The sequence below is a fragment of the Emydura macquarii genome, unplaced genomic scaffold, assembly GCF_026122565.2.
Source record: "Emydura macquarii macquarii isolate MOO-44397 ecotype Brisbane River unplaced genomic scaffold, CSIRO-AGI_Emac_v2 contig_908, whole genome shotgun sequence".
In the NCBI taxonomy this organism is placed as follows: domain Eukaryota; kingdom Metazoa; phylum Chordata; order Testudines; family Chelidae; genus Emydura; species Emydura macquarii.
Window position 1 is genome coordinate 3,745 of NW_027131045.1, and position 16,587 is coordinate 20,331.

The 16,587-nt window shown below is 40.4% G+C and overlaps 1 protein-coding gene across 1 annotated transcript; it reads left to right on the forward strand.

Annotated features, from left to right (window-relative positions):
* The first annotated feature begins 1,646 nt into the window (after window positions 1-1,646).
* Window positions 1,647-16,378, forward strand: LOC137149883 (nuclear factor NF-kappa-B p105 subunit-like). Its single transcript, XM_067543502.1, has 9 exons — window positions 1,647-1,823; window positions 3,507-3,670; window positions 4,545-4,703; window positions 7,546-7,650; window positions 10,035-10,126; window positions 10,751-10,889; window positions 13,464-13,592; window positions 14,682-14,771; window positions 16,159-16,378. The coding sequence occupies exons 1-9, from the start codon at window positions 1,654-1,656 to the stop codon at window positions 16,362-16,364; spliced, it is 1,254 nt and encodes a 417-aa protein (XP_067399603.1). The 5' UTR covers window positions 1,647-1,653; the 3' UTR covers window positions 16,365-16,378.
* The last annotated feature ends 209 nt before the right edge of the window (window positions 16,379-16,587 follow it).

The following is a 16,587-nucleotide window of genomic DNA, read 5'->3' on the forward strand; positions in this document are numbered from 1 at the left end:
CGGCATCATTTTTACCTTGTCTTTCAAACCACTTCAAAGTGATTTCCAATTCATTTAAGGCATGAGAATGTGGTGGGATGTCAAGTTGTTCTTTTATCAACCTTACTTTGGTTATATCATTTTTATTTTTTTCGTCAGGAAGAATGGTTTATATAACTGGTTGTTTGTCTGACTGGCTTTGTAAAATTGAGGTTTTACTGCATTTGTGTATGCATATCCTTCAGTATCCTAGTTGATTAAATCTGTATGTTTCTGTAATGAAAATGACTTTACCTGGGGCTAAATGTGAGGAAAGACGTATTGGTAAACTGGTTAGTTAATTAAGTGTAACTGTGGGAAGGATGTGTAAGAAACACAGGGTTAGAAGATTTTATTCTAAGCGCAATTTAAAATATATAGATAACTGATAATCAGTTGATGAACACAGCTTGTGAGAGAAGCTAATCAGAGATGTGAATGATATCATGGATAAAATAAAGCCCTTATAAAATTGGTATTTGATCAATACTTTTTAATGTATACAATTTCTGTGGTATCACTTGTTTTTATAACCATAGCTTTAAAAATTGTGTCAGAAAAAAAGTTGTTGTGAGAAAGTAGGAGACAGAGTTCTACACACTTCCACACCAGTGGCCCCAAGCACCCCCGGTTACTGTGATCCCAATCCTGCAAAACCTTAGGCACTTGCTTATCTTTTTTCTTATGTACAGTTCAGTGGGACTATGCACATGAGTAAAGAAAAACATGTGCATTAGTATTTTCAGGGCCACGCCTAGCGTGTGAAGTGGAAGGATGGTCAGTTGTTGGGGAGCTATGCTGAAACCCAGGTTCAATTCCTTGCTGTGCCACAGATTTCTTCTGTGACCATTGGTGAGTCTCTCTGCCCCTCAGTTCCCCATAGGTAAAAGGGGGACAGCACTTCCTTGTTTTACATGGCTGCTGTAAGGAGAAAGGTGTTGATTGTGTGTACTAAGATACTATGGTAATGGAAGCTATTGTAAGTCCCTATGATAGCTGCAGTTTTTTGAGCCAGTGTAGAATACTTTCTTATGAACATAGAATGAACTCCGTGCCAAATCTATCTCTGTAAAGCCTCTGCCAAAAGGGGTTATTGGAATGAGAACACCACATTGTAAAGAAATGCAGTAATCTTTGTAATATTTCAATCTTAACTTTGTAAGAGCACTTTTACATTCAGCAAAACAGTGCATTTTCTTAATGCTAAACACATACCATTTCCTTCAGCTTCTGAACATGCATTATTGTCTACTGGAAATGCAATCTACTGAATGGAATTTAACCTATGTAGTGCAGAAGACCAAAATGAATTGCTTACTTATTTATTTTCTGAAAAATGGATGTAACGGCCTCTCTTGAACTTTTATTTCTCATTATTTTTGTTTTTACTCCTCCTATTTGTATGTTGAGTTTATTTTTGTTGTAGTTAATTTTAAAAAATCAGTTAGTAAATGAATTGATGAGACTCTCTGTGTGGTGACATGGCAGAATCATTTTATCTTGTTTGTATTTTGTGAAGGAATGAATGAAAATATATGTGCTTTATGTAAATTTGTTTGTGCTCAAATATCAGAGTGACAGAAAATACCTGTCTAGATTGATGATAAATTAATATTTGTTCTGTTTTTAAAATACATGTGTTACACTTGTTTACAGATCTTCAATTATGTTGGGCCTGCAAAAGTAATTGTCCAGTTAGTCACTAATGGAAAATGCGTCCACTTGCATGCCCATAGCTTGGTGGGTAAATATTGTGAGGATGGAGTATGCACAGTTAATGCAGGACCTAAGGATATGGTAGTAGGGTGAGTATACTGATATATCTGGCAAAGCTAGTGGGTAGAGAATCCAGGATAAAAACTGTAACTGGTGAGACAAAAATTGTAAAGGTAAACCATTAAATGGAGCATTAGTCCTTCTCTTTCTGCTCTGTACTTTGCTCATACTTTAAAATAGAAAAAAATAAATGTGGCCTCAATTTATCTGTGGTTAGAAGACACTGGTGTAAGACGTAGAGGGTATATTTGGGACTTATTCGAATCTGGAAAAGTTAAATAGATTTAACCAAACAATTTTACTATGATTTTGGAGAGCTACAAACAGGCACGTTGTGTGTGCAATCCAGATTTGTATTAAAAGTTTATTCAAAAATGTATTTAGAACTAGTTTGAAAATGGGGATGGCAGAATTGTAAAATTTTTCTTGACCTTTTATTACAGTTTTCATCGATTTTCATTTTCATTGAACTTTGCCAACATCAGAGCTGAAAAAGAATTAAAAAAATAGAAGTTAGTAAAATGGAAATTAAAATAAGACAAATATAAACATGAGAACATTAAATAATTAAAACTGTTCAATCTAAGTTTAAAGCAATAAAGATTATACTAAAACAACAGTTAGTCTGGTCTTGTTGGTTTACAAGAGAGCAATTGTTTATATCAGTATTCAGTAATCAGGTTAATGTCTGATTTCAGTTGTGGATCAGGTTTAAAGCTAGCTGTTAATTGTGAATTTTACTCCAATGATCTCCTGAATGTCTTTCTTGCTGAAAGTGATGAAGTCTAAAAACTAGAGAGGGAGGAAGACTTCTTTTAAATGCAGTGACTTTTTGATGTTCAAGCCCAATGTGCTGACTTGATTTGATTGTAGCAGTTTAAATAGTTTTATCTGAAATATTTCTTTGGTGTGTTTCCTATTAAACTCCTGTGTAGTTTCTCATCAGATATTTAGGAACCGCCTTTCTATCCTCAATTGGAATATCGACTTCATTCCATGCTAATTCCAGAGCTAATTGACTATTTTTAAATGTGCCAATAGCTCATTTCAAATATAGGTCGTGTATTATGGAAATTTTCACTCAAATTGGTATCTGCAGTGTCTCACTGAATGCCTAATAAAAACCATACTAGTAAATTTCTTATCCTATGGAAATCATTGCACTGTTTTTAGCTTGCTCTCATAATCCTTTAGGACTCTGATTTAACTTCTCTGAACAGGATTTTTGCACAGCAGTTAAAAAATATAGAAGGCCACTGGTTTTAAAATCCAACTGTTCTCCCTACAGTATTCATGAGTTTGAACATCTCTGGTTATGGCATTACCAAGACAGAGCAAGCACAGACAGTGAGGGTCAAATTTTCAAACGTCGTTTCCTGAGTTGCATCCACAACAAAAATACATGCCCAAAACTGGTAACTGCTTGTGCAAACAAGTACTCGTGTGTCAGGTTACCTGTTGTGTGCATCCATATGATCACTGACACGTAGTGATTTAGGTTTTGCATATGCAGTGGGTGCCCTCACATTTTGCAAGTGCTGCTCAATCACCCACATTTGAAAATTTACCCTTGAAAAAGCAATATTGCTCAGAAGGTTGGATGATCATGGAGTCTTTGAATCAGCTCCAAGTGATTGGGGTAACAGAGAAAGACTGTGGACAAACTTCTGCATAAGAGACTAAGAATATATTTCTCCAATCATATTGTGTAGGTTTCCAAACCTAGGGATACTTCATGTCACAAAAAAGAAAGTGTTTGAAACTCTGGAAGCACGAATGATAAATGCCTGTAAAAAAGGATACAATCCTGGGCTCCTAGTGCATCCTGAACTCAACTACATACAAGCAGAAGGTGGTGGAGAGAGACAACTAACAGGTGGGTGGGATATTATGCATTTGATTTTTATGGGTCGTGAGAACATGTGTTGTTGATAATAGATTTTGCTCAAGAAACACAGATTCTCAGCCAGAATGATGTCTAAGTAGGCTCCCTAGGCAGTCTGCCCCCAGCTGTGTGTTTTGAGACGTCTTTTGCTTTTGGGATCTCCATTTTTATCATGCATGTAGAACTAGACAACCTGCTCTCCTAGTTTTCTACAACATTTACAATTGTACACGAGCCCCACCAACATTGCTGCCATCTTCACCCATTTAGTAGGCTGAGAAACTGAGTCACTTTGTATAATCATGGAGAGTTATTGGCTCCTTTAAGTGGTTGTAGGCAGAATGGAGATCCTGCTGGGGAAAGATCATCCCTCCAATCCCTAGGGTCAGCATTGCTCCCAGAGAGCTAATGAAGGACCAAAGAGCCAATCCAAGTCTACAGCAAAGCCAGAAGTTAGAGAATACTTACTTATTTTACTGCTGCTTGGTGCCTAAAGGATCTAAATGTGATCCTTGTTTAAATAACTGCACTATCTTATCCTTGTCCTCCTCCATCATATTTCCACCCACTGTAAACTCCAAAGGGCCAGGACTTCTTTGTATGTTTGTGAGGTGCCTGGCACAATTATGGGTGCAGTATAAATATCAACATGCAGGCAACAAATTGCATGTCATTGCACTTACTGCAAGTGCAGTATGCAGTGAATTAGCCCTTTACAATTTTCCAGGTAAAAATAAGGATTGAAGCTCGTGGTTAAAACAATAAAATAACAAAAAGCAAAGCAGTTTTTGTCAGTGCTTTTTTGGAGGTAGAATTATTTTTCCCCCTGTTCTGTCAATTTCTCTCTGCTATTGATTGGTTCTAGAACGGGAAAGAGAAATCATCCGTCAGGCAGCACTTCAGCAGACTAAAGAGATGGACCTCAGCGTGGTGCGACTCATGTTCACTGCCTTCCTCCCAGATAGCACTGGCAGCTTCACGAGAAGACTTGATCCTGTCATATCAGATGCAATATATGATAGCAGTAAGTACATTTGGCATTAATGTCCTTTTCCTTTCTAGGAAAATAGGATATAGGAATTGCCAGCCTGGATCAGACCCAAGATCCACTTAGTCCCTGTCCTGTCTCTGGCAGTGGTCAGTGCCAGATGCTTCAGAGGAAGGTGTAAGAACCCCACATGAGGCTGATGTGGGATAATCTGCCCCTCACGTTGGGTGTCATCCTGGTCTCTAGGAGTAAGAGAGTGGCCTAAGCCCTGAAGCCTAAGGTTCAATATCCTGTGATGGGGTCCTTGGTGGGCCGAGGGGCCTAATGCTTAGTCCTGGGTCGCTTCCTACCACTGCTTCCTTCCCTCAGCTTCTGCTCCAAGATAAGGAAAAAGGAAACCAAACTGCCAGGCCCAGCTGGGCTCCGCATACAGTCCTGCAGGGTAGGTCTGTACTCCTCCCCAGCCTCCCACTTCTGAGCTGGGTTGCTGCTCCCTTTTCAACCCTCTTTCTCGGTGGAGCATGCTCTGCAGGGTTGGAGGGGCGGGGCTTTCTGGGCCCAGTACAGTCCTTTAACCACTTCCATCCCAGTGTGGAGTTGGTATATCCCATCCAAAAAATGTCCTATTAATTATGACAATTCTTGTTCTTAATCTATTGTCTCTAGACCATTCCTTACTTTATATACTTTAAATCCACTCTTTTCATCTCCTTTCCAAGGTAAACAATCCCAATCTTTTAATCTCTCTTCATATAAGAGTTTTTCCAATGCCATTGATCATTCTCATTGCCCATCTCTGAACCCCCTCTAATTCTGCTATTCTCCTACCTGCTACTGATAACTACCAGTTTATCAATATTCATGCAATAATAATCCATAAAAAGTATATACAATTTTTTAAAAATACAGTACTTGCATTCTCTGGAAGAGTAAAAAGCATCAGGCTCTTCATCTGTAGAGCCCTGCAAATCCATGGATATCCACTTTATGTCTGCAGATATCTGCATACCATTTTTGCAGATTGCGGATGGATGCAGATCCACATTTTATATCTAAAGCCCTGCAAATCTGCAGCTTTATATCTGCGGATCATGGATCAGATGTGGATACCAATTTTGTATCTGCAGGGTTCTGTTCATCTGGAGGGTGAGGTGACATATCGAGTGACATCTCTGAAGAATGTTGATGGTTTACTTTAATATCTGTTATAATTCCAATATGCTTTCATTATGGTACCACACACCCGTATATTGACACAGTAAGCAGAGAGGAGGAAGTTACAATACAAAATGAGCTGTAGTTATGCCAAGCCACATTAAAAGGAAGGTGATGTTGCTCTATACATTTTTGTTTTTGTTGTTGCTGAGCAGTTTGAGCATCAAAGTCCATCCTCAGTTTGTGGGGAAGGTGGAGGAAATAGATGTATCTGTCTCTCTCACTATCTAGGTTTTCATGCCACTGCCAATGACCAGAGTATCTGGGACCACCAACTGAATTCATTTATTTGTTAATGTCAAAAGAAACAGGATTTTTTTTTCTCTCAATTTATTTTTGAGTGAATCTAGTGCTCTTGAATGGTGCCACTGAAGTCCTCCACAATAAGGGTGCAGCATGTGACAGTGCAAGCTTTTGCCATGCCACTCTGCCTTTGTGTCTCAGACCTTACATGAAGGTATTATTTGTAATGGTGAGAGGATAGTTCTGTGACCTGTCTGCTGAGACTGCCAATAATTGCCATTTTTTGTGGTGGCAATGGGGACCCCAGTCTACTGCCAACTTGATGGAGACCAAGAAACTCTTTTTCAGTAGGCCACAGAGCAGAAAAGAAACAGAAGATTGAAAAACATACGGCAACATACACACACACACCATATTGAGCAGTTAGTGGGACAAAGGTCTGCCTTAGCACCACACTGACAGATTTCAAGAGAGAAAATGTAATGCAATTCTCATATGACATTTTCTTTTTATCTAATTAGTAACGATGTAGAGTTTTGCGTCTAATTGACCTCTGCATTACTTGACTGGTATGGTGCTCATACAGGAGTAACACGATAGTGAATGAAGCCCTTATTTTGTAGTCCATTCTCAAGCAAAATTTCTACAGATGTCAGTGGGAGTTTGGCCTGCATAAGGTGTACAAGATTAGGCCCTTAAGATGAAAAATTAGTGGTTCATCCTTCACTTTCACAAGAATAGGTATCTAGACAATATCATGTGACTCTTCTTTGAGATTTGCCTTTTATCCCATTTCTGTGCTTTCTTGTTAGCTAGGCTTGGCAGAATTTGAATTCCCCCCCTAATTTTGATGGTTTTTATCCATTTTTTATTTTTAAGATTTTCTTTTCTATTTTTAAATATTTTTATTTTTACAGTTGTGGGGGGTAGGATTGAGGTTAGAACTAGGGCAGTGCTGACAGCGGGGCTGCAGGGGGCTCTCTGTGTGTCTGAGGGGCCAAAGACACCGGGGTGTAAGGTAGTGGAGGAAGGGGCTACAATCATCCTGGCCCAAGGGAGCAGAGAATCCCAGCTAGGACTGCAAGGAGGAGGATGAGCCCCTGGCCACAGGGTGCTGTGGACCATTTCCTGTCTGGGGACAGCTCCCTCACTCCTGGCTGGTGAGCGAGTGGGGCTGTGACAGCGGAGCTGCAGAGGGCTTCCTACACGACTGCAGAGCCGGTGACACCCAGTCCCTGCAGTCCCGCCAGCTGTTACCAATTGATGTCTTTTTTTTCTTTCAGTGTCAGGGTGTCAGCTGAAATCGATGTGTACTGACCATTATGGATTAAAACCAAACCCTGACATGCCTATTCTTAGCCTAGAGCTGTCAGCAGAGTACATGAATAACATCTTGTTTTTAACTCGTCCCTTTCGACAGAAGCCCCCAATGCCTCCAATTTAAAGATTGTAAGAATGGACAGAACGGCCGGGTGTGTGACCGGAGGAGAAGAGATTTACCTTCTTTGTGACAAGGTTCAGAAAGGTAAGAGCCTCAGACTCTGGTGTTTTGAGTCATCCCATTTGTTGGGACTATAACGTAGCATTGCTGTGTTTGTCATGTACTGTATGCTTAAGGCCTGCAGTGGCATTCAAAGGGCCTGTGCCGCCACCGCTCCCATTAACTTCAGCAGGATTTGTGAGTTCTCAGCCCTTCTGAAAGTCAGGCCAGCCGTGATTAAACCTAACAGGGTGAAATGCCTCACCCTCAAGTAAATGGAGTTTGTGTGGAGAACAGCCTTGGAGAGTTGGGAGAAAGAAGCTCACGTACCCTTTTCCCTCGCCCCCAACCAGCAAATGGTGACCAGGACACCTCCCCAGTCCCTCTGAAGTTTGTGTTTTAGCCACCAGGCTGCCAGGATTTGTGAACACTGGATATGTGTAATCATGGACCTAGGGTGACCATATTTCCCAAAGGGAAAATGGGACACCACACGGGACTCAACATGAGCCGCTTGCCCAAGCCTCCTCCCACACATGGAGCTAGCCTGAGCCGCCTGGCATCACTGATTGCCTTTCTCCTCCTCCCCCCGAGGGTTCCTTTTGGCAAAGCTGAGCATTTGTCCTGTTTGCTCTTCCTGCCTGATGATCAGTTGGCAAGAGCAAATGGGACAAATGCCCAGTTTTGCCAAAAAAAAACGGGACACCTGGGACAGGGTTTAAAAAGGGAATCATCCCAGCCAAAACAGGACATGTGATCACCCTTCGTGGACCCAGTGATCACACCCCAATGGTGCTCCCAACCCCTTGTATAATGGGTAGTGGGAGCTGCAGGTGCTCAGCACTGCTGATAATCAGGCCATTTTTATAGAGATGCCAAAGGGAATGAACCTATAAATAGTTACTACGAGGTATAAGGTTTGTGCCATGTGAGGTGTCTCATGGACTCACAGTAGTAAACATTATTCCTGGAATTAAGTGTTTTCAGGGTCAGGCGCTAAATACAGATTTGGATGCCTAATTTAAGATGCTCAAATTTGAACATATTGGCCTTTCCCTTCTTCCCCCCTCCCCCCTCCCAATATTCTGATTTCCTGTTCATCGATGGAAGTAAACAGAAAAGAAAAAGGGGACTTGGAGTGTTTCAAGCTGTAGATTAAAGCAGGGACCCCCAGATCTACTTTATCTCTACAACAGTGTGCATGGTTTTCTGCCTGACCGTAGGGTTGTTAAATGAATCAGGCATTTTCTGTTATTCCACATTGCAGCAGAGAGCTGTGGAAGAAGAAAATGTACCATGTAGTTTTGTAGGGAAGAGAGAAACTGGTGGAGTTTGGGGAAATAGTTTTTTCTCTTTAAAACTATAAATCCAGGGCCTTTCAAGGTGATTAAGTAAAATGTAATTTTTTTTTAAAAGTCTGAATAAATGGAAACTCCAAAGTGGGGTTTCCCCTTGGGCTGAGTGGGGTTTCCCCTGCCCTGATTCCGTCACTTTCTGAAACTTCTGTGCCCTAGGAAACTTGAATGCACATGGCAGCAGGGCTGAAAGGAGTGTTTCTCAATCTTAATCCTGCCAGATTGGGGCTCAGGCAGAAACAGCTCACTGACTCCAGGGCTCTTCCCATTGCTTAGGAAGGTGAAAGACTTTCCTGCCATTACCAAAACCAGAAAATGATCTTTTTATATGAGCTTTTCCCCACCTCTCCAAAGAGATCTCTACAGACGGCCACCAGCCTGACAGAACCATCTCTACCCCTCCCACTGCTTTGGGAAGGGGGGAGGAAATGTGTTGCTGGAGAGCACTTAGCTCAGGACTGCTGCTGAAAGTAGATGTTGTCACTCTTGACAGTAGCTGAGAAGTGGCTTTTTGCCAGCAGTAAATAGAACTTGAACCTGACGAGTTCAAGTTTTGTTCAAATTTAAGAACTCCCTCCCTATGGTTATTCTGTATCAAGGTACTGCAGGAAACCTATTTAATCGTAAAACAGGAAGAGAGAGTGAGCCTGATTCTCCACCCACACCGGTTTAAATCAAGAGCAACTCCAATGAAGTCACAAGAATTATACCAGCATAAAACTGGTGGAAATAAAATCAGAATTGGACCCCAAATAATGTTTATATAAATCTTCCTAAACTTTAACGTACTTGAAAGGGGTAAAGTTCTTGCTGTTTAATGTATTCTTCTAAATGTAACACATTACCACAGAAAGCAAATACTGGGTGAAATTCAGCATTAGAGAGAATTATTTTCCTTTACCAAAAATATTTTATTGTTGTTTATAGTATACAGTATGAATGAGTGCTAGGAAAAATATAAACTTCCAAAATCACTTTTAGAACTGCCATCCACCATATTAATATTTATTAGACATTGATTTAACCAAAAGCATAAAAAAGGTAAGTGAATTAACTCTCTCACCCTGTTTACAGATGATATTCAAATTCGTTTTTATGAAGAGGATGAAAATGGTGGGGTGTGGGAAGGCTTCGGAGATTTTTCTCCTACAGATGTACATAGGCAGGTAAGTGGCCAAACGGCTGTAATTTGCTAATGGCTTTCAATTCTTTAGCTACTAGGCCCCATTTGAACCAATGGCTTAGTAGTGAAAGGCTCTGTATCCCAATACTAATCTTCTCAATCAACATTTTCCCTCTGTTACTTCATAATAATAAATGTTGCTCTGATTTATTTTAAAAGATAAATGATAGTTCCAACAAAAGTTAGAAACACACTAAAAGGAAATTTGCAAAGTATGATGCGAAAATAATGGTAAGGGAGAGATGTCAGGCACATCTATGGAAAAATGGTACAGAGTAACATATCTCCAGTGCTCCTACAGGAATACTAAGGATACCATGGAAAAAAGATAAAGCAAGAGAGAAAAATACAATACCTACATGTATTATATATTTGTGTATCATGTGACAAATCAGTTTTTAAAAGGCATTTAAACTTTAATTAGCTCCAAACTAGAAGTAAAAAATAAAATGGGAATTTATAGGTGTGGTAGCCTTCATGCAAATGAGATTTTCCTCTCAGCTGTAACTAACTAAAATCCCCCAAAATACAAAAACTTAGGGGAAAAGCAATATCTTATTTCAGAAAACTCTATTCCTGACAACCTGCTGATCATTGTTTTTCACAGTTTGCTATCGTATTCAAAACCCCAAAGTATAGAGATGTCAATATCACAAAACCAGCATCTGTGTTTGTCCAGCTACGGCGGAAATCTGATCTGGAAACAAGTGAACCAAAGCCTTTTCTGTACTACCCAGAAATCAAAGGTAATTCATTCAACCTGTTCCATGCATTACTAAGGGGAAGTCTCCTGCTCATCAAACAGCAGAGTCCTCGTATATTTGCTAATACGATGGGACTCATTTTGGGTAATCTTTTTGTGCCATGGTTTTTGACCTCTAGAAAATACTATACTTGACGGCTCATGTTGGGCAGAACTAATGGAAAAACCATCTAGGGCAGAATGTATTTACTTAGCTATTTTATGTTGGACCGTTGTGCAGTAAACACACAGAGATTTCCCCACAAGGGATTAGTGCCAACAGTGCCTTATACACATTGAATGTATATATGCAGTAGGTGGCACTCTTTTCCCCTGAGTCACTTCTGAAATAATACTAAGGGTTATTTTGCTGCAGCTTCTGCCTTTCAGATGAAACATAAAACCAGGGTCCTGACTAGAGCTGGTGAGAAAATAGAAAATATATTTTACATTTCCCTTCCCCCTCATTTTTCATTGAAATGTTAGGAATGTTCTGACTAGCTCTAATCCTGACCCACTTGTGTTCATCAAATAACCCCTTGGCACCTCTTGCAAGAGGAAGAGTGGAGTCATTGGTGGGGGAGAGGGAAGAGAAGGGGTTTCCATGAAAATACTGTAAGTCATTTAGGTGAAGTGTAATAGTTGGACTCAGACCTGGAGACTGTTGTTCAGTGTCGGGAAGCTTTCCCAGTGGATCAATACTTTTTTAAGACTTGCATGCTGTGAATTAGTCTGATTGAATTATAAGGTTGTTCTTAGTGTTCATGTTAGTATTAATAATAAATAGTAATACAAATATTTGTGTTATGGCATAGCTCAGGGGTCCCCATCAGGGACCACATGCACATGTAATAAAAGACAGCAGCTTATGATCTTAAGCCCTGATCCAATAGCATATGTACGTGTGCTTAACTTTAAGCACGTGACTAGTCTCATTGAAGTCAGTGACTGCTCATGTGCTTCAAAGCATATACCTAAGCATGTATAGGATTGAAGATTTAGCTCGTGACAAGAGAAAATGGATAGACAAAACAGAGACATGGGGGAGGAAGAGGGTGACAGGTGCAAGTGAATTATTTCTGTTTTGGTATAATAAATAGCAAAAAGTAATGAGAAATCTCCATGTTCAGAGGTGGATATTTGAACTTAGGTGAACACCTCTATTTTTAGCATCCAGGAACTCCTTGCGTAAATTGTATAAAAACCTCTTTTACACTGCTCCAGAGCTAGCCCACCAATTTTGAGGCTAACTTTTTGTGGGTTTTGAGAGGGGTGAAAATAATTGAATGATGATCTCTATAAATGTCTTTTTCATAAACTCTGTCCAACGTATTACAAAGGCTGGCATTCAGGGATGGTATTCTAGCAACTGTACTGTGCTATTCCCCTGTTGAATAGTGCTCAAGTGAGCTCAGAAATGTGTTTTTTGTTTCCTGGGCCAGACACATTAACTGCTTTTTGGGGTTTTCTCTCTTCCTGAGTGAGAGTATATTTGGTGCATGTACACTTTTCTATGTACTCTGTATTTCTGTAAATTGTGCATTCATATACAGACTTTTTATTATGTTGGTCTACGTGTTCAATGGTTGGGATTGATGCTGTTCTGCATGCAGTTTCCTTATCATATTGGCATATGCCTCTCAGGAATTATCTCACTGTTTGTTGGGGGGATATTTTCTTCTTTCTTCAGCAATGTGGCTGGGCTTCCTCATTGCTAGAATTTTTGTCACTTTTTGATACCTCCTCTTTTCATGACCATTTCATTTTCTGTATGTTTAACTGTAGGGTGCTGGTGTTCTCCCCAAAGTCTTCAGGATTTTTTTGAAGCTGGGAACTCTTTTTTACCTTTATTTGTGGTACTGTGTGTAAGGCTGGTTCTCCAGCTACTGCCCTGGATGGCTTTTTTATGTCTGTCTTTAAACTCATTTTTCTTTCTGGCCTTTCTGGTACTGAAGTATGCTTCATTTCAGTTGTGCCCTGATTCAAAGGTATTGAGCACCTCTCCACCCCAAACCATATAGCCTCTTTCTAAAGTGCATTTGCTTGGCAGAGAAAATCACCTTTTTTGTTCCCAATGGGTAAAATTTTCAAAAGCATGTTAACGGTTTAGGAGCCTGTCTCATTTTCAAAAGTGATTTAGGCACTTGGGAGCCTAAGCTCCATTGACTTTCAATGAGACTTAGGCTACTAATGCATTGGGGTACTTTTAAAAATATTACTCAGTGTCTGCTGCCATGGCCTGTCCCAATCATCTTTATTTGGGTATCGTGGCACCAGATACAGTATTAGAGAAGACGCCTGGACCCATCTGCGTGATCATGTCCTTGGTGCTATGGTCTGTCTGAGAATGTTGCTTGGTTTGTTACTTACTGGAATGTTTCACCAATTCTTGATGTACAAACATGATTTGTTGTTTGGAACTGAAAGTTTACCCTACCTACGGCACTTCTGATTTCCCCTTAAACTGTTGTATTCTAGTAATACCAATGCTCTTTTCTGTGCCCAGCTGGTGATGGAAGTGACTCATCCTCTCCTTTTGCTGTTTCTCTTTCATTCACTCCCTCACCCCAAAACACAGATAAAGAAGAAGTTCAAAGGAAGCGACAGAAGCTCATGCCTAATTTTTCTGATGGTTATGGTGGAGGCAATGGTGCAGGAGGTGGAGGGGGTGGAATGTATGGAGGCGGAGGAGGCGGTGCTGGCTCAGGTAAAGAGAAAAGATAATTGATCTGAAGCATAAGCTTTAAACTTTAACATGTGTGGTTTGTTCCTCTAGTCCATAAAGAAAGGGCATGTGTTTATTTGTTGTTAAAATTGATATGGGGAATCTCTGTATTTCTGTAGGTACAGAAGGCCTGAATCTCATTTCACTTACTTTGATGTGAAACCAGTGTAACTCCATTGAATTCAGTGAAGTTATTTGTGATTCTTACTGGTGTGAAACAAGAATCAAAACTGTAATATTTTCAGTAAATCCTCTTCTTTCCTGTTGGAGGCCATTGTTTCTTTTCCTTGAGGTTGTATGTCACAGATGCCTTCCTTCTGGCTAAGGCAGACTAGGCAGAAATCCCTCATTGTCAATGCCGTTAGTTAATGGCAGTCGTTCAGAAATTCAAAGGTGCTGGCTGCTCAGTGAAATGTCTCTGCAGTGCTGCTGTTCCTGCTCCAGTTCCAGCTGGCCCACCGAGCAAGGGACCAGAAACTGATTCTGTGTCTACTGCATGGCATTGAGGAGCAGTATGATATGTTACGTGATGATCATTTTTGTTTCTTGCAGGAACAGTGATATACTGTAGAGCAGCTAGGCATCATTTGAACAGTGACATCCTGGAAGTCATGATCAGTATAGCCTTTCTGTTAGAGAAGGGGAGAGAGCAGCTGTTCTCAAACTGTGGTACATGTACCACTGGTGATAGAAGGGTTAGTCTAAAGCATGGTATCAGAATACAAATCCATTATAACTACATGAATTAAAATTATTCAGGCAGCATGCCAGGCCCCATGTTGAATAGTAGATGTGGTATGCTATCTCTTATCTTCTGAGAACTGCAGAGATAGAGGATGCTGCTAGTCAGGCATCTAGACTTTTTCCTTTGATTGTCATAAAGGTGGGAGGTCGGGCTTTAATCTGTCACTTGTTATTTTAGTAGCATGGAAAATCAAAAGGACAAAATACTAGGAACTGTACATAAAATAATGCTTTTGTCTGAGCATTTGGTTTTCATTGTATTGCTTGTTTTGTTTTTGAGAATAATTCCAGTAATTCTCTTTCCTTTTACATTGCTGCTGTTTTTAGGATATGGTTATCCCTCATATGGGTATTCTGCTTATGGAGGCATGCCTTTCCACCCGGGCACCACAAAGCCTAGTGCTGGAATGAAACATGGTAACAAATAAAATAGCATGGTTGCAAAAATAATTTTTAATTTACTCTATTTGCTTCACCTAATCAGTGATTACTATAAATGACTACCAAAGCTATGAAATTTGGTTGCTCTAACCTGGATTAAACCAAACAGGATTAAGTACATGTGCAAACACTCAGATGTGCTTACAGTGATCACTAAATTAGCCAACAGAACCTCTCACTGCTGTCTCAGATGCCATGGTTTCCCCCTGTGGTTAGAACGGGCAATAATAAAATGGTAAATGCTGACTTTTTAATGGTGACCCATATATGCTATTGACTGATTTTGATGTTTATAAGCAGCAAAAACTATTTTCCCCAAGAACTTAAAACTTGGCCAATGGACTGTGACTTTTGTCATTATTTCCCACTGGAGGCCACTTTTTTAACCTGCAGATTATTCATTTTTCCTGAAAATGAAATATTCCAGTCTTCAGAACAAAACTGTACTATGTGATATCACATGATGTACTTATTGAATGAGTACAGATGCATAGCGAGACATATTTGTACATTGGGCACAATCAATGGGGTAGATGGTGCTACAGTGACAGCACCCCAGGAGAGCACTGAGAAGCATCCTGTTTCTGTGAAGCAAAATGCCTTTCAGAGGTGCCTTATTGCTCTGGGGGGAGAGCGATCTGAAGCACCTCTTCAAAGATACTGCCTGGTACCTGCTCTTCCTCTCCCCTTTCCAGTGAGTTGCTCTCAGGGGAGAACAACTTGGTGACAGCCCTGCACTGATGCAAACATACCAACTGCAATTCTTGCTGGACCTTCCTCCTGGTTGGCTAAGGGAGAGCCATGGTCTGGCCCAGGGTGATAAACATGCGTGGCCACCTGAAAAATTAAGTTAACAGTAAGGACAACTCAGTCTTTGTGCCCAAAACCAGGGAAAATCACTTCAAACCCAAAGGCCCCAAGAGCTTTGGTGAAAACTATAAATGGGACCAACTTCGATGGGATCAATTCTACAGTCAGTTACACCAGTGTCAATCTGAAATAACCCCATTGGCTTTGGTGCACATACTGCAGATGTGTAACATTGTAACTGAGAACAGAATTCATCCCTACATTCATTGTTCAGACAATTGGTTTGTTTAATTTTATACTTTAATACGGGGATTAGTAAAGTGAAACTCTTAAATAACTTCAGAACCAGTTAGATTTTCCCCTGTGTAATGAACTTGAGTTCAGTGACTCTGCAGCATTTAAATGTTATAGGTCCTGATCCAGTGCCATTGAAGTAAATGGATGTGTTTCCAATGACTTCATTGGGGTGTAGACCAAACCCACAGAGCATTGTCATTCTGTACAAAAGAATCACAGTATCAAAAGACTTATGCTTTTACGTTTATGTTTTAAGGAATTTCAAATGATATGGCTGAACAGGATGGGGAAAGCTGCAATAAGCAGCAGAGTGACAAACCGGATCTGAAACATAGCGAGGAAGTGGAAATCACAGAGACGAGTGAGTCCAGAGTGTGTGGCAGTGATAACAAGGAGGAGGATGTTACTTTGTCATGTACAGCTGGAGTAGCTGAAGCAGATTGTAGGTTACAAGGTAAGTGAACAAATCAGTTTATTTAGGGCCATTCATGTACATGACAGAAGCCTGTGTTAAGGACAGGAAATGTCACAAGTTCCCACTCGCAGAATTTCCATCTTTGCAAGGGTGGGAGGGTTAAAATTTGCTCCTATTTGGAAATGGCAGTCTCCTAAGTCTGGGATCTCCCCCATGGATACCAAGGCAATCTTGTGCCTCTGCACCGCCTCCCCGCTAATTCTGTGATCC